Source organism: Globicephala melas, chromosome 17 (assembly GCF_963455315.2).
Source record: "Globicephala melas chromosome 17, mGloMel1.2, whole genome shotgun sequence".
Lineage (NCBI taxonomy): Eukaryota > Metazoa > Chordata > Mammalia > Artiodactyla > Delphinidae > Globicephala > Globicephala melas.
Genome location: NC_083330.1, coordinates 64,322,077 through 64,349,089, shown reverse-complemented (window position 1 = coordinate 64,349,089; position 27,013 = coordinate 64,322,077). Strand labels below are relative to the sequence as shown.

Genomic DNA, 27,013 nt, shown 5'->3' with positions numbered 1-27,013 from the left:
CTTGTAGGGACATGACTATGCAAGACCACAGACTGGTCACCATTTCATTGCTGTAATTCGATGCCCATGTGCGACGCCTGGAACTGCATCACAAAATGTATGTATATAAGTACATAAAAGATGATTGATACATAGATGACAAACATATAAACAACTGTATAACAAGATGGTGCTGGTGACTCTGTAAGAAATTGTTCCCAGGACCTAGATTTCAGATCCAGATGATACACCCTGACAAAGGCACCTTTTGCAATCATATGAAATGATGCTACAGGAGTTTCAACCGGAACTCACCCTGGACAGGCAGAAGCCCATCACCACAAATCCAAATGTATCTCCTAGGAGGAAATGGGGTGACCTAAAGAAGCAGTCCTCCCTTGGGACTTCCCTGGTGGCACAGTGGTTAAGAAGCCGCCTGCCAATGCAGGGAACACGGGTTCGATCCCTGGTCCAGGAAGATCCCATGTGCTGTGGAGCACCTAAGCCTATGTGCCACGACTACTGAGCCTACGCTTAGAGCCCTTGAGCCACAACTACTGAGCCCACGCACCGCAACTACTGAAGCCCGTGTGCCTATAGAGCCAGTGCTTCACAACAAGAGAAGGCACCACAATGAGAAACCCGCGCATGGCAACGAAGAGTAGCCCCCACTCGCAACTAGAGAAAGTCCATGTGCAGCAACAAAGACCCAACGCAGCCAAAAAATAAATTAAAAAAAAAAAAACTTTATAAAAAGAAGCAGTCCTCCTAGTGCATCCTCCAGCCTGAAACTTCCTGGTCCACTTTGCTGAGATTGTACCCTTTGTGCTTGTCACAGGAAACTGTGCTATCTGTAAGATTCCGGGTTGGTTTCGTCAAGCCCCCAACCCTGTCCTGTGGAGAAATGCTTCACCAGGGCCACGTGCCCACACTGTCACCTGTAGGAGAGGCAGCCCCATACAACACAGGTGAGTTAAGTATCAAGGACGGCGTGCTGTTGCCAAAAGAAGGAGGGCGATGCATTTAAGAGTCCCAAAACACACATCCACCCCATCATTTCGTGCTGTTTAATTCTGCTGACTTTTCATATCACGATAGGCCCCTCTTACCCGCGCTTTTACTTTCTTCGGTTTCAGTGACCCGAGGCCAACCTCCATCCGAAAATTTAAATGGAAATTTAAATGGAATTTAAATTTAAATGGAAAATTCCAGAAATAAGCAAGTAATAAGGTTTAAATCGCACGTTCTGAGCAGCGTGATGAAATCTTGCATCATCCTGCTCCATCCTGCCTGGGATGTGAATCATCCCTTTGTCCAGCGCATCCCATCCCTTAGTCACCTAGTAGTCGTCAGGGTTATCATCAGATCGACGGTCACGGTATGGCAGTGCTTGTGTTCCGCTGACCCTTATTGTACCTAATAATGGCCCCACACCCTGGCACACTGCTGATGGGGTGCACATCGATTAAGCCTCTCTGGATAACATTTGGGCATCCCTGCCAAATTTAAAATTCCTATACCCTTTGACTTGGGAATTATCCTCCCAGGAATTTATCCAACAAATATTTTGGTAAGTGGGGAAAGGGTGTATATTCAGGTGAATTACCGTGGCATGGTCAGGGAGGACTGGAAACCAGCTGTTAATGGGGGGGTCGATGAAATACACTGTCGTGTGCCCGCAATGGAATGAGACTTGCTCAAGGCATAAGGCAGCTCTGTGTTTACTGATGTGTATCTCTAATATACATCGGTAAGTGCAGAAGCGCAAGGTGAAGAATGGGCCATATAGTTATTTTGTATTATTCCTGGCATGGCTGCATGTAAATCGGACACTTGTGGATGAAATTGATTTAAATATTGTAGAAACTTTTTTTCAAGAAACACTACTACATATCCTTTGAGAAAATGAAGACTGCTTCAATAAAATGAATAAAATGAAAATGTTATGCTTCAGTAAAATGAAATCAGCTCCCAATTTGTATCACAGGGACCCAGCAGGTTATAAAACTCTGCTCAGATGGTTTAATTTAAGAGGTTTTAATGAAGGGATCAGTTACGGAGGTGTGGATAGAGTTAAGGGAGCCTTCAAGAGATGACGGCAGCAGGAAGCTGTTGCTACCTCTGGGTCTTCAAGGGCAAGGGGAGAAAAGCAGTTCTGCAGAACCCAATGAGAACTGAAATCAGGGCAGAGGAGCTGCCCGGCAGGAATTAAAGTCACGGAAGGGTCAAGCTGGTGGTGCCGAAGCAAAGAGGGAGTGAGGAAGAAATAGTCTGACTTCTCTCCTCCCACCCTCTAATTTTTTTGCCCGTAACTTCCATTGACCAAACCGAAATGGAAACCAGAGGGCAAGGGAGCCCAGGTAAGGTGATCTGTAGGGCTCAGCCCTAGGTCTAGAGAAGGACAGCACGTGCACTGAGGGGAGGCGAGGGGAGGGATGCTGAGAGTCCCCTGCACGATCCACCCTGTTGCATCCACTCAGCATCCATCTTGCCCCTCACTCGGATGAAGAAACTCTCACCCCCAGCATTACCGACACCAAATTCCATAAACTGCCCTGTCGTGGAAAGGAGATGTCAATTCAGTCACACTGTCACTTGGAACCTAAATTGTAACACACCCTTCACGTGAGGCAGCAGAAAGGCAAGCAGAAAAAGGAAACTGTAATTGATTAGATAAGACATGTATAACAACTACCATCCACACCTTTCGGTCCCCCGCTGATCAAGGGACTGAAATCAACAATCAAGCCTCCTTCTTCCACCACCCAATCCACCTTCTCCCTTCTCTCAGCACTGCAGATGACTAGAGTTTTATTTACTTGATAGGATGAGTCAACCTTTTATTTCCATAGCATTAGAGCCCGTAGTGACTCAATATTCACTGGGTTGTCATGGTTTTTCACTAACCATTATGACTGTATGTGAGAGTGCTAAGAAGTGACCCAGTGAGTCTTCTGGGCTCTGGATATGGGGGTTTTTTTGCCTTTGCTGGGTAGCAGTAACCTAATTTTCCTTGATAATGAGGACCAATCCCCCCAGTCAACACAGTAAGCTTCTATCTGCTTGTTGGTCCAGGGGCATGAGGAGCCTCAAATGGCCAGGGCCACTTTCAGCTTCAGCTCTAACAGAACTATGCCTGTGGTCCCTGGTGGAAACCAGGGCCTCCAAACTCACCAACCAGGGATTTCAGGGATGGGAAGCCAAAACACTCTAAGTGGGTTGTTAGGTGTCATAGTCTAAAAATGAGATGGGGTTACTCCCACCTCCCCCTTGGTTCCACGGACTTGTATTTTGGATATGGGGGAAACACTGTATTTACTATATTTCACAGGACAGAAGCCCCAAACTTTAAGGACGTTATTTCCCAGTGGTCTTTAGGTCATTCTACAGTTCTAAGCTTCTGAGTGGTGGGTCACATAGTATCAGCTAATTTTGTCACCAAGAGGCCAGTGCTGTACTTCCTCTGCCATAAGGCGAGTTCCTTGGTTATTTAGAGGTGAGATGGTGTAGGACACCAAGGCAGTTGAGGTCCCTTCAGAGTCCACATGGCAGCTGTGTTAAAAACCAGTCAGCTACGTCTCTGGTCCCGATTCTCCTTTACGTGGAAGAAGAATTCTCTTCCTAAGGTCTAGCAGCCTACTCTCTGTTTTATCCTCCCTGCTGGTTTCCTGTAAACTTCAGGAGGTGGAATGGTGCCATAGGAAAGCACATGAGCTTTAGAGTCAAAAGTCCCAGATTCAAATCCCAGCTCTGCCCCATATGAGCTGTGAGAGTCCAACTATGCAGTTTCCTTGTGAATAAAATAGGCATATTATACCTACCTTGCAGGTTTTGGGGTGAATTAAATAAACTAATGTAGATAAAAAGTCAGGCACACAACACACATTCAATAAACATTCCTCCCTCCCTCCTGCCTTCAAACTAAATTCCACATCTGAAGCATCCATTTTAGAAACTGTTTATAACAAAACATGTACCTTAGGGAAATTTATAAAACAATACCAGTTGAATTTTCTCTGCCTCAGCCTTGCTGCCCTGATGATGCGCGTGGCATAGATTTATAATAAAAATCTACAGCTCTCAGCTTTTCAATTCCTCATCCTTTACTTTCACACATGGCCAGCTCAGCATTCTTCTCTGTCTCAATGTTTCTAAATCTGCCAGTTTTGTGCAAGCCAAAATCCCCTGTCTGGGCTTGAGTCCAGTTTTCTCAGCAGATGATTTCTTTTGGTAAGCCCTAATACTTACAAATCATCCTCTGGTCTAACTCAACCCTTGGCCCGAGTTATACACGTAAGCACATGAGACTCTAGGGGGTTAGAGGAGAGAAGGGTGGACGGGAGAATGTGTATTTGTGTGTGACCCAGTCTTTGAATAACTTTCCTGCATGGGAGTTCCATACTGTCAAGATTGCTGTTTGCAAGCAACAGAAATCAGACTATCAGAGTCCATAGCATTGGAAAGAGGCTGAAGAAAGAGGCAGATGTGGAAAACAGGTGGGAACCAAGACAGCCCAAGAGGACCAGACAGCAAGGACCATGCAAAGCTGCTGCAACAAGGACCACCTGAGTCAGCACCCCTTCCGATGATGCTGGCCAGGAATGCCTTCCAGTGAGGAACCACTAACTTCCTTCCATCATTCCCCGGGAGAATATGATCAGTCAAGTCTAAGTCCGTGCTTGTCCCTGGCCTGACCGCAGCAGGGAGCAAGAAAATCTGGTCCCTTTACAGGTTCTGTATCTGGAAATAAGCACTACCACCCACCAAGACACAGTGGGGCCTCCCCCTAAGTCAGGGGGCTAGCGGGAGGGTGCTACTCACTGGATGGTAAATATATACACACAACAAATTTTCAACACACATTCATTCACTTGGTTTTAGGCAATTTACAATCCTTGGCTTATTTGTTTAAAAGAAAGTTTGTTATAACTTATTTGTAGTGAGAAATAGCACTACATGTATTTTGTAACATTTTTTAAGGCCTGAAAATGGAACCTTTCATCTCATGGTACAGGGCTGTGTGCTGTAACCACTGGCAGAGAAAAACCATCTCAGATGGATCAGATACAAGAGGGCAAAAGACAAGAGTCCCTCTACATGTTGTTCTAAATAGAGTTCCTGCCTCCTTCTGGGCAGGTCTGGGCAATTAGGAAGAAGTCCTTCCAGAAACACAGGCAACCTCCCCCCAGGCAGAGGAAATACAGAGTTTGCTCTGTTCCCCACCCTAAAACCAGTGAAAGTGAGGCCTCATGCAAACAATGAGACTCTAGCCCTCAGCCTTCCATCCAACCATTCACTTCTCCTTTCATCTAAGCTAGAATCTTGAGAGCCCTCCTTGGTGCTTCTCTGACGACACCCTTCGCATCCCATCGATCGCCAAATCCTGCAGTGTTTGCCTCCTACACACGTCTCAAGTCCCTCTTCTCCTCACACCCCCGCTGCCTCTCTCCTGGCTCTGATGCTCGTCAGCTGCTGTCTGGAAACAGCAACATCCTCTAACTTGTGTCCTATCTCCTGTCCTTGTGCTTCTTCCATTCACCCCTCTGACAGCCAAGAGAGAAGTATCTACAGCAAAATTGACCCACGTGATTCCCCTGCTTATAGCTCTTCCGTGGCTCCCACCGCTTCAGATCAAGCCCAGGCTTTCCAACAATCCTCACTGAGCCCTCTGCTGTCTGCCCACAACCTCTTCATCCCCAGCTCTCCTCAGTCCCTACCTCACATTCTGACCTTCACCGCACCCAATGCTGTTCCCCTCCTCTTGTCATTGGTCCATCTGTCTCCTCCGCCTGGGTGGCCACCCCACTCCCATCTTTATCTCCATTTGCTTCATCAGTTCTTACTCATCCTTTAAGACCCAGCTCAAGAGCAACTCCAGGAAGCCTTGCCTGACTGTTCCAGGTTGACTTAGGTGCTTTATCCTTGTGTGTGTTCCAACGACCTCTGTGCAAACCTCTCTCACTGCACACATCGCATAGTTTCAGGAGTACATATTTATGTGTCTCTCTCTCCCCATGGCCTCTACACCCCTGAGGGTCAATGTTCTGTCTCTCTCTCCCCATGGTCTCTACACCCCTGAGGGTCAATGTTCATCTCTGTGTTCCCTAAGCTGCTTTAGATAGAAGAGGGCCAGGCACATAGCAAGGGTGTGATATAACCCTGCTGAGACAATGAATGAATGACATTCTATAATAAACTTTACAGCCTGTAAAATGATCAAAAACAGAACAAAAGATAACCACTCCTTTTGCTTAGTTGACAGAAGAGAGAAACAATCTAATTTATGTGCCATCTCTTCAATAAACACACAATTTGAAGATGTTTAGCAAAAGCTTTTATGGAATACCATTTTTAGCAAAGCAGATGTTTAAAAGACTAAATTATTTCTTAAATTACTATCAACAGTAAATCCTGGTTGAAAATATTAAGTCCCTTAAGGGACTGAATTTCTCAGGCAGTAGTCAGAATGGGAAAGAAGATGAACATTCTGTACTTCTTTTTAAATTACTTTCTTCTTCCTGAAATGAATATACTGTTATTTAAAAGAAATCGTGGGTTCATTTTATTTTTATTTTTATCGAATAAACTGAGACAAACAGTAAAATGGTTTTTAGGTCATAGACCACAATTTCTAGGCTACAACTTAGAAATTTAATTCCACGTACATGGAGACTTCATATGTGCCCGCTATCAGGCATACATCAATGAACAGAATCCACTTATAGACTTCAGCTTTCTGGGGAAAATAGTGGCTAAGACAGGCCGAGATATACAAATCACCCAAGAAAAGACAGGAGAGAATTGTTTTTCTATTTCCCGATGAAAATTTGTAATTATTGTTATTGATCACCTTTCAACCAATGATGTCATAGAATCATTTAATGATCTCTATAACATGTACATGTACATAAATGTGAAAACCGAACACCAAATAGGTTAAGTGACTTCTCCAGGATTTGACAAATCAGTAGCTGACTCATATGAGGAAACACACTTAACATGACTCACAAACTTCTCCAATAACTAGGGTTGACAAGTCAAAACATGCAGTGATCACAATTTGTCAAAATATAACAAACTGTAGATCTGCATTCAATCTGATGGTCAGGTAAGGACTTACAAGGCACCTGATTTTTCAAATCTTCTGTTTCTCTAAGGATCCTCGTTGACTTTGAAGAGGAGTCTCTTTAAGGGCTCAAATACCTGTTACTGTTTTTCTACTCTTTGGGCCAAACTCACTGATGAGAAGTCCTGATAAAATCCAATCATTGGAATGTGTGAATCAAAGGGTTTGAATTTTACTTTGAAATTTACTTTTCTCAGGGACATTGGTCAGTAGAAAAGGTTAATGGAATATTCTAACCTTATTGGTTTGGTCTCATGGTACCCAATTCCCAGGACTGCTACTAACCAGCTCTGTGTTCCTGAGTGAGTTTTTCTTCTTTGGAATTGGACTAGGTAACTTCTAAAAGTTTGTTCTGATTTTTATAAGCAGACTTTCGAGTAAGTGGTTAACATACCTGAGCCTCAGTCTCTTCATCTGTAAACTGGGAAAAAAACATCATTTTTCAAAGTTATGTGAATGTGAGTGATAATATAAGTAAGTAAACCACAAGACACAATGTCTAGATGAATTTCAGTCTGAGCTATTTTTGCATATGAGAAATCTCAGAATTAAAATTTGCTACTCAGCCATTCAAGATACCATTTGAAGAATTACAGATAGGCTAGTTTTAACCAATTTCAGGAACTAATACTGTATTTAAAGCTTTACATCTATAACAAATGTAACAAAAATTTAATATAACAAATTTAACATTCACATTTTAAAATCTGTGGATTTTTAAAAAAACCACTAGAAGTCTGGGCTATTGGTGTAAATGTTGTGGTTTTATTCATTTCCCTATATTATACAAAAGTTAGTAGCTTTGTCTCCAAATCCTTTTTGCTACTTATCAAAAGAAAAAAAAGAATTTTCATTAAAATTGAGCCATTGAGCTATAAAAGGAGGAGGATTATAGCAAAATGTCCTTGACCCTCTCTCAGAAACAGAACCAGGCCCCCATTTGAGGAATAGCAAATGATTCTCATTAAAGTAATGAGAATATTCTCAGTGACATGTGTCTGACTGATTTTAATTTAGTTGGCAGGACTCCTGGCAGCCAGAGACCCAGAAATAAAACACAGCTGGCAGTTCCTGTTCAAACACAACTAACAGACTTATTTCACACTGTTTCAAGGATGCCCTACCCTAGACAGCCAGGGCACAAGGTCATATGCAAATTGCTGTGGCATTAAACATTCCTCGTTACAGCACTAGCAGGTTGCAAATACACTAGCTCCTCCTTTATCAAATTTACTCTGACTTGAACAGGGTAAGCCAACAGATTTGGTTGATTTCAGTCCCCGCCCAACCCAACAAGCTAAAGTTATTTTTAACTTACAACTACTGCTAAGTATTTTTCACACCAAAAAATACCTTTTTAGAAAGAGAAACTATGAAAAAACAAAATATCATTACATTTCAGTAAGAAGTAGTCAGTCCCTCGGCCAAAGCTATAAACAAATGTCATTTTGGATTAGAAACGTATTTATCATATTTATTATACTTATCAAGTTTTTCACAGTCCTTTCTACAAACAATTTCTCTAAAGAGCCTTATGAGGTAGCAGCCAGGCTAAAATTTTGTCAGCTTTACCTTTGAAAATGTAGTCTTTGGAACAGAATAAAGCCCACTTCCATAGTTCAAGTGCAACAAATAATAACTAATAATCTGTAAACTATCATTTCATTGTACAATTTGTTCCAATAGACACATTTTCCCATATCTGGAAATTAGCTAAGTGAGCTGGGCTCCATGCCCTCAAAACTTAAAATTTGGTGCGGAAGACACAAATGGACTTAAGCAAGTTTTGCATAAAGATAAATAATAATAACTACTACTGATGTTAGCACTGTAAGCAAGTTTTGCATAAAGATAAATAATAATAACTACTACTGATGTTGGCACTGTTATAGGTACCTTTATACATGTTACTTCAATCTCACAATACCTTCTGAGGTAGGTACTGTCATCATTCCCATTTCACAAATGAGGAAAAAGTAGCACAGAGAGGTTAAGTAACTTGCCCAAGGACACACAACTACTTAAGCAGGGAACTATGATTTGAACCCAGTCAATCTGGCTCCATTTGGGGTTGAAGATAGACTTCGGTACCAGCCTGGATTCCACCACATATAGTTGAGTTATCCTAGGCAAGCTATTTAACTTTTCTGAGCCTCAGTCTCATCTATAAAATGGGGATAATGATACTTAGCTCACAGGCTTTTGTGAGGAGTGTTAAACAGGATTATGTTTGCAAAGTGCTTGGCACACTATCTTTAGCAAGGCTAATATCTGCCATCAAGGTAACAAGCACATTAAAACATCTTTTTCTAGGATTTTGACCACCTTCTCTATTTGTCTCACCAACTGGTAAGGCACCATTGTTGGAGAATTCAGATATGCAGGGCAGGACTGCATATCTGAACTCTCCCACCTCCCTATTCTGCTATGTCCTTAAAAATAATATGTCAATAGGTAAAGACATGGAACTAACAGCATCCCACAGTAGTTTAACATTTATTGTGTTATTTCTCGTTTATCTGTCATGTACCAAGCACCATGCTAGGCACTGTGATGACTAAACCACTAAGACACAGCCCTGACAACAAGGAGCTCACAGTCCCACAGGGGAGAAGCACATGTAAATAATCAAATACCCAGCATGTGATTTGGTCAATCTGTTGCACAAAGCTGTTCAGGAGTGGCAGAGGCTCGGTATCTGTGCAATGGAACTCATGGCCAAACTATCCTGTGCACTGCTCAAACCATCAGGCCACACTTGTCCTCCCCAGTCTGTGCCTTGTGAAATTCTCAGAGTATCCTTCTGCCCCTATATCTTGAGTCCAAAGCCATTTGTCTTTGTGGTTCTCAAATGCTCAGCCATGATAAGGATTCCAATTCCAGAGGCTTTGCAAAGTCAAGTCAACATCTAATGTGAAGGTAACTGGTCTAGACATGGCCTAGCACATTCTTTATCTTGAAGGGCTCAGCATTACAAGGCTTCCTAGTTAGAAACCATGTGTTGGAAGAAGTGTCGAGTTGGATTTTTAATGCTGTGGGAAATCTAAAGCAGTCACTCATACTTCAGTAAAGGCTGAGCTAAGATATGATAGCCACATTTTTTTTTTTTTTTGAGAAGGAAGAGAAAGCCAAAGGACTAGAGACAAACATTGAGGCTTCCTGAGATTAGTTCTTACCCAAAAAGACAAGGACCCAAAAATTGTGATTTCCAACTTGTGCTTGAATCTTGAATCTTTCAAAGTAAAACTTTCACAAACTTTTATCTACTCAACCCTTTGTAGTAGTCAGCTATTGACACAATAATTCTGTGTAATAAAAGATGACAATAATCCCAGTAGCATTCGATAATAAACATTTATTTCTTGCTAACATAACTGTAGGACAACTGGGGTGTTTGCTCCATGTGTCACATCCTAGGACCAAAGCTTGAGGAGCAGTGGCTACCCCAGGTATGCTCTTGCCAGGGTGCTGGTAGAAGTACAAGAGGACTAGTCCAATCAGACAAGCACACACAACATATCCTCTATATTCTCTGCTCACATCATATCCACTAGCATCCCATTGGCCAAAGTAAGTTACACGGCCAAGGCTAATGTTAAGAATCAGGGAAGTACCAACTTTGGATTATACTACAAAGCTACAGTAATCAAAACAGCATGGTACTGGCAAAAAAAACAGACACAAAGATCAATGGAACAGAATAGAGAGCCCAGAAATAAGCCTATACACCTATGGTCAATTAATGTACAACAAAGGAGGCAAGAATATACAATGGGGAAAAGACAGTCTCTTCAATAATATGTGGTGCTGCGAAATATGGATAGGTACATGTGAAAGAATGAGATAAGAACATTTCCTCATGCCATATACAAAAATGAGCTCAAAATTAAAGATCTAAGACCTGAAACCATAAAACTTCTAGAAGAGAACATAGGCAGAACACTCTTTGACATAAATGGTAACAATATTTTTCGTATCTATCTCCTAAGGCAAAAGAAATAAAAGTAAAAATAAACAAATGGGACCTAATTAAACTTAAAACCTTTTTCACAGCAAAGGAAACCATCAACAAAATGAAAAGACAACCTACTGAGTGGGAGAAAATATTTGCAAATGATACAATTGACAAGGGGTTAATATCCAAAATATATATATAAACAGTTTATACAACTCAATATCAAAAAATCAAACAACCTGATTAAAAAATGGGCAGACCTGAGTAGACATTTTTCCAAAGAAGACATACAGATGGCTAACATGAAAAGATGCTCAACATCACTAACTATTAGAGACATGTAAATCAAAACAACAATAAGATCACTCACAACTGTCAGAATGGCTATTATCTAAAAGTCTACAAATAACAAATGTCGGTGAGGTTGTGGATGTACACTGTTAGTAGGAATGTAAACTGGTGCAGCCACTATGGAAAACAGTATGGAGTTTCCTCAAAAAACTAAAAAATAGAGTTACCATATGATCCAGCAGTCCCACTCCTGGCAGTATATCCAAAAAAATGAAAACACTAATTTGAAAAGATACATGCACCCCAATGTTCATAGCAGCACTATTTACGATAGCCAAGATATGGAAGCAACCCAAGTGTCCATCAGCAGACAAATGGATAAAGAAGATGTGATACACACACACACACACACACACACACACACACACATACACACACACAATGGAATGTTACTTAGCCATAAAAAAGAATAAAATTCTGCCATTTGCAAAAACGTGGATAGACCTAGAAAGTAGTATGCTTAGTGAAATAAGTCAAAGACAAATATTTTACGTTATCACTTATATGTGTAATCTAAAAACTAAAAATGAATATACAGTATATAGCAAAACAGAAACAGACTCAGAGAACAAAATAATAGATATTGGGGGGGAGGGGCAAGATAGGGGTAGGGGATTAAGAGACAGAAACTACTATATACAAAATAGATATGCAACAAGGATATATTGCACAGCACAGGGAACTACAGCCATTGTTTTATAATAACTTTAAATGGAGTATAACCTATGAAAACACTGAATCATTACACTGAAACTAATATAATATTGTAAGTCAACTATACTTCAATTTTAAAAAAAGAATCAGGGAGTTACATATTACTAAGGGGCCATGGGCCATGTGAGTGCACGACACTACCAAAGAGGAAAGAACTGGTAACAATAATCCCATTTAACACACTTTCTAAACAATCCTGAAAGGTAGGCATTTATAGGCTCTACTCTTTCTCGACAGCTGAGGAAATTGTGCCTTCAGAATTTGTCATTCATGCAGGTCAGACAGACAGTATGTTGCTCTAGCAGAAACAGAATTCAAATCTTGACTTCTATAGTTTCTACAGAGATGTAGTTTGCTGACATGTAACTAGCATGCATCTTTAATAATCACATCTCTTTATTATGCTGCCTTACAGCTATCAATTCTCTCCAACAAAGGCCAGACCCAACACTGTCTCATCTGTCAACATGATCATAGTGACTATCATTTATTTGGGACCTTCTGCAGTGTTTTTACAAGATATTTTTACTATTACTATGCTAATAAATTATTTATGGTGGAAAACCTGAATCAGAAAACTCTGGCTACTTGAAAACAGACTTTATTAAAAACACCTCCTTTCCCCTCCAACATGTACCCTCCTCCCAAGGCACACACAATTTCTTTGTCTACTCTGAGCCTTAAAGATTGCACAGAGTCGGTGGGGCAATGTTGATGGCTGCAGAGGAAGGGGTGTGGAAGAATCAAGGAATCAAGTGGAAGCTAATTATTGAGCATGCAGATTTTACTCTGCTGTGACCACTCTTTGCAATCTAATTGACAAATGGAACAGACTGTAAAGCATCATAACTAGAAGTCATGAAGAACAAGAAGATACCCTGATTGTCAGCAGCTTCCCGTATGTATTCACCTACTCATTGGACAAATAGTTATCTAAGGCCTACTCTAGGCCTTGCAAGGTGCTGGAGCTGGGATACCCCCAAAACAAGACGGTTGATCTCTCCTGGAGATTACATTCTGCACAGAGTGGTAGCTTGTTACCAAAAAGCAAACAGGATAATTTCAGATTGTACTGTGGATTGTGAAGAAACTAGCCTTGTGACCCTAGTAACTGGTTTAACCCTTCTCAGGGGCTCTCGGTGCCCTCGTCTGGAAAACCATAGCTGCCACACTGGGCCCCCCTCCCGGCCCCCCGCCCCGCGGTTTCAAGGATGAGGTTAATAAACTGAGGTCTGTGAGGGCCTCGGACTCTCGGGCATCGCCTCCTCACTGTGGACTTTTACCGAACTTCCTTTAGTCCCCATCAGTCGGGAGGAGGCGCATTCTGGACCCCTCTCCCTAAACGCTCACCAAAACTAAAACAAAACTCCTGGCTTGATTATTTCCCCAGGAGAGCCTAATAGCCCAGAGGATGCCGAACAGCAGGAAGGGGAAAGGGGCTTCGCAGTTCTTCGTAATAAAATCCCATTCCCCGGCGCCCTAGACCCGGGCCAGGCGCCAGCGCTGCTCGCTTAGGGTGCCCAGAGTGGGGTGGAGGGCTGTCCCCGCTCTCCACTCCCACCGCGCGGGGACCAGCTGCCGCCTGGCCTCCTTCTCCTTCCTTTGCCACCTCGGAGACAAGCCTGACAGCAGACTCTTTAACAGTTCTGGGGCAGGGTGAGGTGAGGTGCTGTCCCCCCGCCCCACTCCCGCCTCGCGGTGGGTCCCCTCCTTCTCCCAAGAGCGAGTCTAGGCAGCGAGAGAGGCCAAGGAGGCTGCGCCCTCCTACCCGGCTCCGGGCCGCGCTGTGCCGGGCCTCGGTTCCTGCAGGGGTGCTCTGGATCGCGGGGCTCGATTGTGACAGCTCGGGGTTGGAAAGGGTGCCGTCCTTTCTTCCCACCCCCCGCCCCGCAGCGATCCTGACGCCACTCGGGCCTCCCCCTCCCTGCACCTCGCCAGGCCGGGAGCTGCAGGAGGACGGGGCGCAGTTTCCCGAGTGCCCGGCCTCGCTCTCGCGGCTGCAGAAGCTGCGCCCTGGGGGCGGGGTGGGAAGGCAGAAGGGCCAGAGGCGAAGGGGCAGTGGGAGCCCCGGCCCCGCGGCGCGGCTTCAAGTTTCCACCAGCGACCGGTTGTGCAACAGCCAGAAGTGCAGGAGCCGAGGGCGCCTCGGAAAACAAGCCGAGCCTATAAACAAAGCCACGTGGCCTCTGGGCTGGCGGGGGCCGGGCTAAGAGCAGGCGCCTCTTCCGGCAACAAAGAGCCGCGGCCAGCGGCCCGGGATAAATACGGCGGCCGGGACAGCAGCGCAGCACTCCAGGGAGCCCCGCGCGCCCGGCGACCCTCCACAGCGCCCCCCGCGAGCGCAGGTACCCCGCTCCGCACCCCCGATCCCGCAGCCCTCCACTCGGGCTCCCTGCAGCCGCTCCCTCACCGGCCCCGGCACCCCGAGCATCCGCCCAGGGCGGCGCGTCCCCAAGGCCGCCGGGCCAGTCCCGTCCATCAGTCCGTCGCGTCCATCCGTCGCGTCCGTTGGCAGTGCCATGCCATTCCTCGGGCAGGACTGGCGGTCCCCCGGGCAGAGCTGGGTGAAGACGGCCGATGGCTGGAAGCGCTTCCTGGATGAGAAGAGCGGCAGCTTCGTGAGCGACCTCAGCAGGTGAGGGGATCGCCACTAATTTCAGCTGCGCAGAACTGACCCTGTTGGTCTCCGGGAGCGGGTCGGGTGACTGGGACTCAGGCCGGGCTGGAACAGGGTGAGAAGGGAGCCCCTGACCAGAAGGATGGAAGTGAGTTGTCCGGGTTTCTGCAGAGGTCGCCAGAGCACGGGATTCGGGGTATTTGGTTTCTCTTATGGTTCAAGGTCAGCGTCTCCAAGTGGGCACGACTCTTTACAGAACCCCGTGTCCCTCTGAGAATCTGACGACAAACGAGGATCTAGTCCCCAAACGCTAAACCTTAAACACACAACTTCAGGGGTCCCCTGCCTTAAAGGACACCGGTGTCGCGCGGTTTGCGGGTCGGGGCGCCGGCGAGTGGGCTGCACAGCTTTCACCCTGGGGTGGCGGGGCTCCGAGCACAAGCCTGGAGACGGGATTGCACACGGGTCCCGTCGGGAGCACCTCCAGGCTCTTCCCACGCACAGGCGACCACAGAGTGGGAAGAGAGGATGAGTAACCAGGAAGGGGCCTCCAGATGGTCCCTGGGGCACCAGCGCTTGCGGGCGGACTTGTGGAGCCATGGTAAGGACTGAGAGACAGAGCTGCGGAGGAGGGAAGGGAGGCGGGGTATAGATCCTACAAGCCTTGTACTTCTGGGAGGACGGCGTCTTTGCACCTGTTTCCTCGGTGGCCCTTTCAGTCAGTTTTCTTTGTAGAGTGAGTGCGCCCCCATTTCAAGTGATGCCTATCACCTGCAGCCCACCTGGCTTGCGTGAGCCTCTGGACTCAAGTTCCACCTGAGCTCTGTCAATCTGGTGGAAATCCGAGGTCCACCGTGCCTGCTGCTCTGCTTCGTCAATAACACAGGGAAGCAGCGACTAATGAGTTAGGTGGTCTGGAGTCCCTCAGTCATGATCTCCACAGATGGCTTCCGGATCGCTGCCATTTGGCCCAGAGGGGATCAGTGCAGACCGCTTACCCTTGGGTGCCTTTATCCCGGGCCTTTGCTGAAAACCACTGCTCCACACCCCAGCCCTTAAATTGACTTCAGTGGAGGCCAGCTTCCCACTCAGATTTACCAGTGGCTGTTTGGCTGAGCCCCTGGCACTCAATTTCACGAAAACTATCAAGGAAAACTCCTTATTGCCACGTCCTGACCTCCAGAGCCCCACACCTGTTTGTGATTTGTAAAGCATCACCTTTTGTCTTCCAATGGGAAAAAAATGTTTAATCTTGGGGGTCTGCCAGGAGAGACAAGAGCACATTGACCTTTATGTTAAAGACACTTGGAAGCAGTCCCTGGGGAGTTTGGGGAGCACTGTAAAGAAATCTTATTTATGGAAAACCAGATAATTTACAGGAAAATAAAAAGACCAACTGCTGTCACTAGACTCTTTTAAGGGACTCTAGTTACCAACTAGGCCTAAATTATTCTCCCTAGACTAAAAGCTTCCTTTTATTTTAGTAGAGTAGAAACTTCCTTCCTTCCTTCCTCCTCATTCCCAAGAAATGAGGATCTAATATTTTAGTGCTTTATCTTTGTGTAACAGTTTGGATTCTTTCTAGGGAGGTGCAGTCATGATCTGCTGAGCTGTATCACAGTGGCCCACCCAGATATAAGTGTAGCATGCTCCTCAGCAGGAAACAGACCATTGGGTTCAGCAGGAGAGGTTCAAAATGCAGAGCCTTTGGTTCGCATAAACATTCACACTGCATCTGCTCCAGGAGAAAAGTGGGTATCACTCCTATTTCCAAGTAAATAGTGGTGCCTCTCCCTCCACAGTAGGGGAGACCTGGAGAAGGTTTTACCTTACCACAAAAGTTTAACCCAGGCTGGAATCAGGTAGCTTCCCACCCCCTCTCCCCTTCTTGAACCTCCTTTCTTTCCTCCATTTTCACGCTTTCTGAGCTAGAACTGTCACCACCAGCATCATCACAAAGGGTGATCGATATAGTGCCCACCTGTGGCTCTTTGATGAGTCATCTGAGGAATCATTTGGTAGCTCCTAGCAAAGCAGCTGGCTGTTTGTTTGCAGAGTGTTTTTTCTCCCAGCAATTGCAAACAATCCCTTCCCTACTTAGCATGAGAAGTCTGCCAACTTCTTAAAAGCAGTTGGCCTTTTGAGACCTGGGTTTGTAGTCTCGAATATCCCCACTGTTTTCAGTCTTGGTGATGTTTCGCTGTGATGTCAGGTTTGGGCTGAGTGCCTGCCTACTCAGGTGAAGTTGAATGCCTCCCCTGTTAGGAGCAAACAAGGCAGGCCCTTTTGTTTTTTTTTTTTGTTTGTTTTTCGTTTTTTTCGGTACGCGGGCCTCTCACTGTTGTGGCCTCTCCCGTTGCGGAGCACAGGCTCCGGATGTGCAGGCTCAGCGGCCATGGCTCGCGGGCCCAGCCGCTCCGCGGCATGTGGGATCTTCCCGGACCGAGGCACGAACCCGTGTCCCCTGCATCAGCAGGCAGACACTCAACCACTGCGCCACCAGGGAAGACCAAGGCAGGCCCTTTTGAAAGGGACGGAGCGGGTGGATGTAAAACTGAGGCCTGCAGGGGCCTCATGCACTTACTCTGATTCCACCTACCATTCTGTGAGCTGCCTGAACAGGAGAGAGGGATGAGGGTACACTTGGTGTATTGCAGCCTGGGGACAGTGTTTTTGTGTTGACCACAGTTTGTCTGCCTAGCGCACCTTCTCTGGACTCTGCTGGCCATTCTCTCTGTGGTCCAGGGCCCTGTCCTCCTCCAGCAGCAGAATGTTACAAAACCCCATCACAGCTAAGTGCCCTGAACTGAGATCATGGGAGGATTTCAGATAAGCTTCAAGCAGGGCCCCTTGTGAAAAAGTTGAAGCTACATAAGCTGGAAGAGGAAGCTACAAATGCAAGTGTTACATTTGAGGAAAGAGTTCGGCATGAATTGGAGTGATCCAAGAATGCTTCAAGGAAGTGATGGCTGAGCCACCTCGTGTGCAGTCTTCCTCACCAACGACCCCCAACCCCGCCCCAGCCCACCTCCAGGATGAGTAATCTAAACTCCCTGAGCCTGGGCCACTCTTCTGCAAGCCTACAGTTCAAAACTCCAATGTTGCTTTCCAGTACAGCTAAGACTGAACCGGAAGCAGGAAGTTTACTTCAGTGCCCTGGATGAGTTAGTGAATAAGCAAATAAAAATAATAGTTAAGATTTTATGAGTGCTTACTGTGTGCAAGGCACTGTTCTAAGAGCTACATACACTAGGCTGTTTGTTTTGCCAGAACAATCCGGTTACTAGCCATGTGAGCTTGACAAATTGGGTATGTATTGGAGCAAATTAGCATAGAAACTCATTGGCCTTAATCTACAAGTAAGCCCTTTGGGGTAGGCCACAGCTTTCTTAAATGGCCTGTTATTACAAATGAAATGAGAAATAGGGCTTTTTTTTTTTTTCCTTCCCTCCCTTTATCTCTGCTGCCAAATGGGCCTATTTTGAAATCTTTCACTTTTTCTAAAGTTGTCTTTAAGTATCTTTGTATGTGTGTGATGAAAGTACAGGGCTGGACGAGGTCTTTTTTCTTATTCTAGGCCTGTGCCTATAAAAATCAAGATTAGTAAGATCTGACTATAATATAGCGACTTTCTGGTTATTATTGAATTTAATGAAGAAAGCACCCTCTTTAAATGGTTTTGCTTATTTGAAAAAAAAAAAATGTTGTGGTTCCTAAATGGTGGTGGCTTTTCTTGTTCAAAATTTCAGTTGTAATTTTCCATTGGCTTTGCATTTCCTTGAAATGGGCATAACTGAACTCTCAAAATAGCCTCTAACTGAAATATATTATTGCTTAAAAGAAAACATATAAGCAGGCAACACAAATAAACCCCATAGCCCTTCCTTCCAGGCCCTACCTCTGAAGTCCAAAACCTATTGTCTAAGTGAAAAGTGCAGGGTTTCTCTTTGGTTAAAGCTTTTCTACATTCTCCAGTGGGAGAGCATCATCAATTATGTCAAATTCTTCTTAAACTAGCTTTGGAAATGAGTCACTTGGGCTTAAAGCAGGTTATTGTTGTTTCTGTGAAGAAAGCAAGTGCTCAAATTCCTTTGAGGAATGTTTTCAATTAGAAAAGAATAAGATGAAATATAAATATTTAACATTGCTAAGGAATGGTCACAATCTATGGCCCAGGCTCCGAAAATGTTCTGCTAAACCTTAAATGTGTGATTGAGAATAAGGCAGCTTCATTTTATGGTTCTCTCTATGTGGAACTCAGGCTGTAGGCTTTTGTTCATGGTGTATGTGCGAGTTTTCTTTAAAAATAAGGCTTCGTGTGGTATTTTTACACAAAATGGCCTAACTTTGTTTTCTAAAGCTGTTCTCAGCTTTGGTACATCATGGACCAATCAAGTGACTTTCCATCTTTCTCCCTTCTCCTCAGCATTGATTGAAATTTCTTAAACTAGCTCTAAGGGCTCAGAGTTCTACTCTCCCTTTCTTCTGCCCCTCTTTTCCTGCTGACCTTGGTGCAAGTCAACTGACTGGTCGGTGGTTTTCTGCCTCTATAGCTGTGCAAGCAGACAGACACACACTCACGTGTGACACAAAGCTGGACCCAAAACATTCACCCTGGGCTCACTTAAGAAAGTGCCTCTAAGAGAGCGCATTTCCACAGTAATCACTCTGAAACCTAAAAATATCCTGTTTCCCTCAATGAAAAAGAGAAGGCTAATGATATTAGGAAACTCAGTAAATGGTATTAAGCATGGCCTTCTGAGGGAAGATTAACAAATGACTGATTATCTATCAAGCCTATCCCTATGGGTCCAGAAACACTGAGTATATTGTTGGTAATGTCACGTGTAAGCATGTTAGTAAGATACTTATTGTACTTATTGAAGTGCTACTGGAGAGACCATTGTAGCAACAGGATACTGGAAATTGTTTCAACCCCTCTTTTCTCTTTTACATAATATCCATACAATGGAGAAGTGCAGGTGTACCTCATCTTATCCAACAGATGTAGGTCCAAAAAAGATATAAATTAAATCATATTTTAAATGCAGCAGAAGAACTCAGAAAATTAAAGGCCTCTAATGTATGGCTGATGTAAGGGGAAACAAACCCTAATTGACGTTTTACTGGTTGGCATTATAAATCCTGCCTGGCGCATGCATGCCCCACGGGAGTTGGGGGGATCGGGGAACCTGTCTTCTCATTGTACCTCAGTATTTCTCCTGCATTGCTTCTGTGGAAGCTCTTCAGAGACTTACTCTGAAATCCCATTGCATAATAGAATAGAACTCAGTCAGCCCCCCAAATGACAGCTCAGCTCAGTTTACTGAAGGAAATATGCCCCTGACCCAAGTTGAATCTACACATCTTTAGTGACCTGTGAATTGGCCAGTTCTGTCTTTTCAGCTCTTATAAATGTATGAGTTGTAAATACAGCTTGTTTCATTTAGGACTCAAGGTCTTCACCTCACAGCATGATGCCTACTGTTAGTCAAGGAATTATATAAAACCTAAACAACTAGTACTATACACTGAACATCTCCTAGAGATGCAGTCTTTAAGTCAGATTTTTGTAAATGTTTTAAAGACACAAGGGGAGCATGCTAGTTAAAAGCAGCTTGGGCTCACTTTAAATAGGTCAATTGTATGGTACGTGAATTATAGCTCCATAAAGCGGTTGTTTTTAAAAAGCAGCTTGGGGTGGATGTTTTTGCAAAATGAAAGTATTGTGTATTATAGTGATACCAGTAACAATTCCTCTCCCTCCCTCCCTCCCCATCCATTCATCATTTTTGCTTAAAATAATGTTGTTGTACCCTGCATGGCTCCTAAAGAGTGCAGGGCTGTGTGTCAAATACAATGGCAGACACTGTTGGGAATTCAAAAGAAGCAGAAGCCCCCGTCCCTGCCTTCCACAGAGATGTGACACTATTTCATCCCCGAAGAGGGAAGACTGGGCCCGTACAGACTTCTTTTGAGTGATTATTTTATTGTTTGGTTTGAGGAGCATGTATGTTTGTGTTTTATAACACAGTAAGCTATTTATAGAAACAGCTCATGTTAAAGTATAGCTGTTACAGCTCATCCCCTCTTGTCTGTTATTCCTAGTTACTGCAGCAAGGAAGTATACAATAAGGAGAATCTTTTCAACAGCCTGAACTATGATGTTGCAGCCAAGAAGAGAAAGAAGGACATGCTGAATAGCAAAACCAAAACTCAATGTAAGCCGTTTGTTGTGAACTTGAGAAGAAAGCTGAAGATCATTATGATTGGGTTTTGGCAGGGGAACAAATCACACCTCACATGTTTGGCATCCGCTTTCATGTTGACTGTGTCATTCACAGAGGTTACCCGGATCTCTGCACTCAGAAACCTGGCTGTGCATTTTATGAGTGAGATTAATGTATTCTTTACAGTCGTGTTTTTAAGTCAGTTGCTAGTTGGGGTGTTTTTTCCCTGCTTGTCACTTACATTTGACATAGTTAAGTTTAGTTATTATTCAGTGGTATGGTCAGCTGAACCAGTTCCAGTGTGTGCTTTTGTTTAGAACTGTGTTCTGAGGCTTCGAACATAGATTTCTTTCTCCCTCTTCCCTTGTATAAATACTAGTAACATTTCTAGATGCTGGATGTAAGTATGAACAGAGAGTATAAAGTTCTATTAATAAGCATGAATTACAGATCTTTAGTTTATTCCATCTGTACTGCATGGCTTCTTCATATTATCTGTTTTATTTCTACTTTTTATGGCCTTGTTTAACTTGTAAGCTTGGCATTTAACACAAACTCGTACTTGGGTATTAGATTTTTTTCTTTAATTTGGAGCTCTGGTATACTCAATCTGAGTATCAAAGACTTGAAGTGCTTCCGACAAAGTAAATTACAACTCCAGTATTTATACACTGCAGAAGTTAGGCATTTGCCTCCCCTTAGATTGTCAGTAGTCTGTCCTTTTTTGTCGAAACTTTTTTACACTTTGGATTAAATGAAAACGAAACAAGTTTAAAATCTTGGGCATGTTATAAATTTTAAAGCTGTGGGGTTTTGGGTTGTTTTTATTTTGTCTTTGTAGATTTCCACCAAGAAAAATGGATCTATGTTCACAAAGGAAGTACTAAAGAGGTGAGCACCCATCTGTTTACTAAGGAGTATGCTTAGCTTTATGCCTCCCCTGACAGGGTAGGGGCGAGACTGGGAAACTACTTCACATCATGACTGTCTTCTTGGATGTGGGTGGTGGAGGTCTGCAGCCCACTACCTAGCCAGCCATCAGAGTTTGGGGCTACAGAGAGAGATGCAAAAGTCACTAGGTGGGCTCCCCAGTCATTCAGTGGGATGATGTATGTAGCAATGCTTTATAAAGATTAATATTCCCACATCTCAAACACACTATTATAAAGCTTTAGCCTTTCCCTCAGGGCAGTGCCTCTCTTTTGTTCTAAGGTCTCTTTTAGACTTCAACTCAATTCATTTTAGCCCTGGAAGGGTTAATCACTAAATACGGGAGAAGTTTTCGTGCGCACCCAGTGTGAGGCTGCACGAGCTAGATGCAGAAGAGAACAAGACACTGTAATATCTAAATTTGCATGGCACTTTGTAAAACCCTTTTATGTACATTTTCCCGCTGCACAGGCATTTGCTCAGATAACTAGGATACAGGCAGTATGACAGATTGATAGAATTTCTATTGCTGTCAGGGACCTTGGAGAACATCTAGTTCGCTCTGTGACTTGAGGCCCTGAGAGGGCCAGGGATACACCCGAGACCACCCAGGTACTAGAAGCAGAGCTGGGACTGTGAGTCAGGGCTCTCTACACCCAGTGCCTTGTGTGTTCACAGAGAAAAGACCAAAACTTCTTTGGCTTCTTCATGAAGCCTTAAAAACGTTTCTGATGATCACAGAGAGAAAAGTACCAGAGATGTGGCAGACAGAGTTGACACACATGGGGCTAATTCTTCCCCCAGGAGTATGTTACAGTGACCAACACACATCACATACCCAGCTCCCAACCTTTCCTTGACAGGCAAGTACAAGTGCGTGCAGAGAACAAGGGCCCAAATGGTACATGTCACGACTTTAGTCACTGACTAAAGCAGCTGCCGGCTGTACTACCCATCTTTGTGGCTCATGGTGGGGCAGGGCACCAGGGGCCCAGGGGCCCAGAAAGGGCTGATCATGGCACAGGAAAGCAGCAGATGGCCATAGGTTACCTAACACAGCCACCAAGCTTGTCAGCAGAGTCCAGGCAGATTTTTCTGGAAAATGACCTCTGCACCCCCTGCTTTCACATTCAGCGCCATGGATATTGCACTTTGGGGGAAGCCTTCAACAGGCTGGACTTCTCGACTGCCATTCTGGATTCCAGAAGATTTAACTACGTCGTACGGGTGAGTCTCTGTAGATTACCCAGACTCCCAAGCTGAATTGTCTTTTCGGGTTGTCTTGAAGTAGTTCCCCCACATCAACCAAAAACAACACAAACAAACAACTTTTTAGGACCCTGGGGATTTTAAGGAAAGCAGAAAATGGATTCCTCAACTCCCCCCTCCCCCGATGTACTTCAGGTTCCTAAACGGATACTGAGATCCACGTAGGATGGAGCCATCCATATGGATGTCCCTGAGATTGGCCCCCTCAGACAGGGGCCGCCGTAATACCTCACGTGAGCCACAGTGCAGGCAGCACAGGCTCTAGCAGTAAGATCAGCAACAGAGAATTCAGCAGAAAGCAAGTTGTAAAGCACCTTGGCTTGTTTTAAAAACTTTGTGCACCTATGATTGTTCTCACTGTCCTTCCTGCCCGGCTTTAGCTGACTCTAGGTGACCCTAAGGCATTCTTGGTTTAAGCCTCAAAACTGGGTGAGTTCAAAGCACCCCAGAACTTCTTCCTCCAGACTCCCTTCCCCCACCCCCATGTAGTAACAATATTCAGTCCCAGGTTCACTTAAAGCCTGAAACTACCTGTTTGGCTCAGTTGCTTCCCATTTTAAACCCTATGTTGGAAAAAAATAATTTTTTAATGAGCTTTAGCAAAATATTAATGATGAAGGTAGTAAAGCAAGGAAGTCTAACCATGACCTTCAAGTCACTGATTCTTTTTAGTTGGTTGGTGGTTGTTTTTCCCCCTAAGCTCCCTTGTATGTTTTTGTCAGTGGTTCCACCTGGGCGGGTAGCAGCTGTTTGGGTTTTGGATCAGAAGTAGGAGGGAATTTACCCGCTGTGGGTGTTAGTTGGTTGGGTTTTTATTTTCTTTTCCCTAGGTTGTGCTTCTCAGTGCCGTGTCATTGAGTCAGATGATTGCAGAGGCTCAGCCAGAGCGATGACATTCAAGCCCCCTTGAGGCCTGGATCATTCACCTGTCATCTGGGCAGATGCAGGGCTGGCCGTCCCAACTGACCTGATAAAAAACCCAGGCCTCTTGTAGGTTAGAAGCTCTGAGCTGAGCCCATGACCAGACCTGTCTAGTCTTCAGCTGAGCCCTTATTCCAGTCCAAAAGGGATGAAAATAAGAGACCTTCTTGATGAAATGTTCATGTCATTTCATCAAGACTCTGCCGCTTCTGGGAGGTCACTGTGGCCGGCAACCCAGTGCAGGCTGGTTGGAGTCAAGCCCGGGAAGATCTGGAAACTTGTTGCTAAGACTATGAATAGTTTCCATCCTCTAGGTGTTAGAGGAAGACACCCAGATCTGATGTCTTGATTCCAAACTGATCAGCATTTGGTCAGTTTTAAGACGGTTCTCCTTCCTACTTGTTCTCCTTCTCACAAGAAATAAAGCAAAGGAACAAGGATTCAAATAGTGATATTCTGTTTCATGCAATTATGTGCACTGACACCTTTTAGCCTTCCATTAACCCTGTAAAGTGTAGGTACTTTTATCATCGCTGTTTATATAAACAGAGGTACAGTGAGGTAAAAATGACCTGTCCAAGGTCACGAAGCTACAGAAGGGAAGAAATCCAGATCTGAAACCTGGGCAGTCTAAAGTCCACACTCTTTAGCCGCTGCAATGAGTTCCATATAAGCAGAGGATTGAAAGTAAAATGGCCTGAGGTCAGATCCCAGCTCCACGGCTTTCACGCTGTTTCAGCCTCTCCAACACTCACGTTCCCGGGTGTAAGAAGGACTTAGAATAACCCCACTTCACAGGGTATCTGTGAAACTCAGTAACATATATGGAAATACTCTGCAGACCAGAATATGTTATTCAAAGTTAGCTACTAATACTTATTATTACCTACTTATCAAAATTATTGTTTATTCTCCCTGAAAAGTCTTTTCAATTTGGTTGATAAGAAATGTTTTTCTACTTAGAAAAAAGAAAAATTACCTGGGGAATCATGCCCTTTGCCCTTGATTAAAACTCAGCATAGAGGACTTGTGTCTGTCAGTATCTGATTGTAAAATACATCCTGAGCACATTCTCCTAACCTTTAAGAAACTACTGAATGCTTTCAGTTACTAGGTTCAGAAAGAGGGGGGAATATTTCCATTTTGGAAAGAACAATCTTTTTTTCCCCTTCACTGTTAAGGGTCCTCTGTAATTTGAGAAATGCCATTTTTATAAAGAGCTTAAAACATTTTAATGATAGGCACCATGTTTTGAGGGTTTTCTTCTAAGGAACTTAAGACACTTCTCAAATATTCTTCTTATCCTTAAACCAACTTTGCAAAGTAGCTTGCCAGTATGTTATCCTCATCTTACTACTGCAGCTTAATGGTTTTTTAATACTACAACGATTCCTCAGTCCCAGTAAGAAACCGAACCAACTTTGAAGCCTTAAAATCTGTTTAACCTCTTTAAAGACAAAGTACATTTTTTAAAAAGGTGTCATGTTCATGCTAGCTGTCAATGTTAATAAAAGAGACATGCAGAGGGAATAAAAGGGATAGCCAACACTCCTATCTCAATGTTATGATGTTTTATCAGCATGAAAATTTTGTGGAACTTTTGGAATCAAAATTTGAATATAAATAGGAGAGGTTTTTATACAGCATTTGTACCTTTTTTTAATTGGCTTCAGGCTACACTCATTGCCTCTACCTGCTTCTCTACACACTTCCAATGGCTTAAACATAGTTTTAACTGGGTTTTAAAGATGATTTTAAATCTTTAAAAGCAGTAGTTTATGAAAGGCCATTTTTAAAAAATGGGTTTACACCATGCCTCAAGACCACATTTTGGAAAGTCCCCTGGGGAGCCAGCGAGGATTCCAGGGGCTAGGCCAGTGGTGGGGTTAGAAGCGTAACCACAAGGAAGCAAGTACTGACTAACCCACCCAGGGCACAGAGAGGCCAGCGGAGAGAGTGGATCTCCAGTAAACACATCAGAATCACATCTGCACATTAGAATCACCTGTGAAGCTTGCTCCTCTAAGGAAGCCCACCTCTAGAGCACTCGAGTTCATCAGTTGAAGGTGGTGCCCAGGCACTGCTACTTAAATTTATCCACCAGGTGATCCCAGTGTGTTTTCAAGTTTGTAAACCAGCTCAGAAACTACTTGGGAGCCCAAATGTTATATTTTGCATAATGAGTTTTTAAACAAGACACCCCGAGGCACAAGTGCAAGAGAGGGCTTTAACGCTTTAATGCCAGAATGCTCTTTGATCTGGTCCTCCCAGCTCTCTCTATGGGATAAGAATGTGGCCAAGTACATGGTAACTGTAGATGCTGTCTTCAGACCAGGAAGAACCTTGAATAGCGGTTTCCTGACCTGACTGAAGTGACCCCTGTGTGCATCAGATCAGGAAGGACAAACAGAAGTTTGCAACCTCACCCTCTCTGTCCCTCTGCAGCAGAGAAGAACATCCACAAGCTAAACCAGTAGTGTATATTTTTATTTTTTTCTGCATTACCACCCTAAGTCCATTTGAATGTTTCCAGCAAGTTACTGCATTCCTACCGCCCCTAAAAGTCTTTTCCAAAAACATGTTTTAGTTTAAGTTGACTGGTGGTTTGGCAAATGAAAGGCTGAAATATGGCACGATGACTCAAATTCAAACCCAATGCCTTAAATTAAGGGCGTGCTGTTGCCAAGCCTCTGGTGGGTTGTGATGTGTATGGGCAGCCTGGCCCCTTCACCAGGTCCCTCTGCTGCAGTGACCTTGGATTAATTTGGTGCTGCACAGCCTTCCTCTGATGGAAGGCGGCCCCTGCCACCTCGGTCTTAAAACTGGTGGGTATCTTTTTCCATTGAGACAAAGAAGCTGGCGGGGAGGGAAGGCAGCCAGCCATTCCAATGGCAACAAAATCAAAAGAACAGGGCGCAAGC

At 44.2% G+C, this 27,013-nt stretch overlaps 1 protein-coding gene across 1 annotated transcript in view; it reads left to right on the top strand.

Moving 5' to 3' along the window:
- The first annotated feature begins 13,958 nt into the window (after nt 1-13,958).
- The window catches only part of FBXO32 (F-box protein 32), a 29,490-nt gene continuing 16,435 nt past the window's right edge, over nt 13,959-27,013 (top strand). Inside the window, exons 1-4 of the mRNA XM_030875732.3 lie at nt 13,959-14,760; nt 20,851-20,963; nt 21,814-21,863; nt 23,037-23,129. Coding sequence (XP_030731592.1) covers nt 14,645-14,760; nt 20,851-20,963; nt 21,814-21,863; nt 23,037-23,129 — 372 coding nt within the window. The 5' untranslated portion in view covers nt 13,959-14,644. The remainder of the gene's footprint in view (nt 14,761-20,850; nt 20,964-21,813; nt 21,864-23,036; nt 23,130-27,013) is intronic.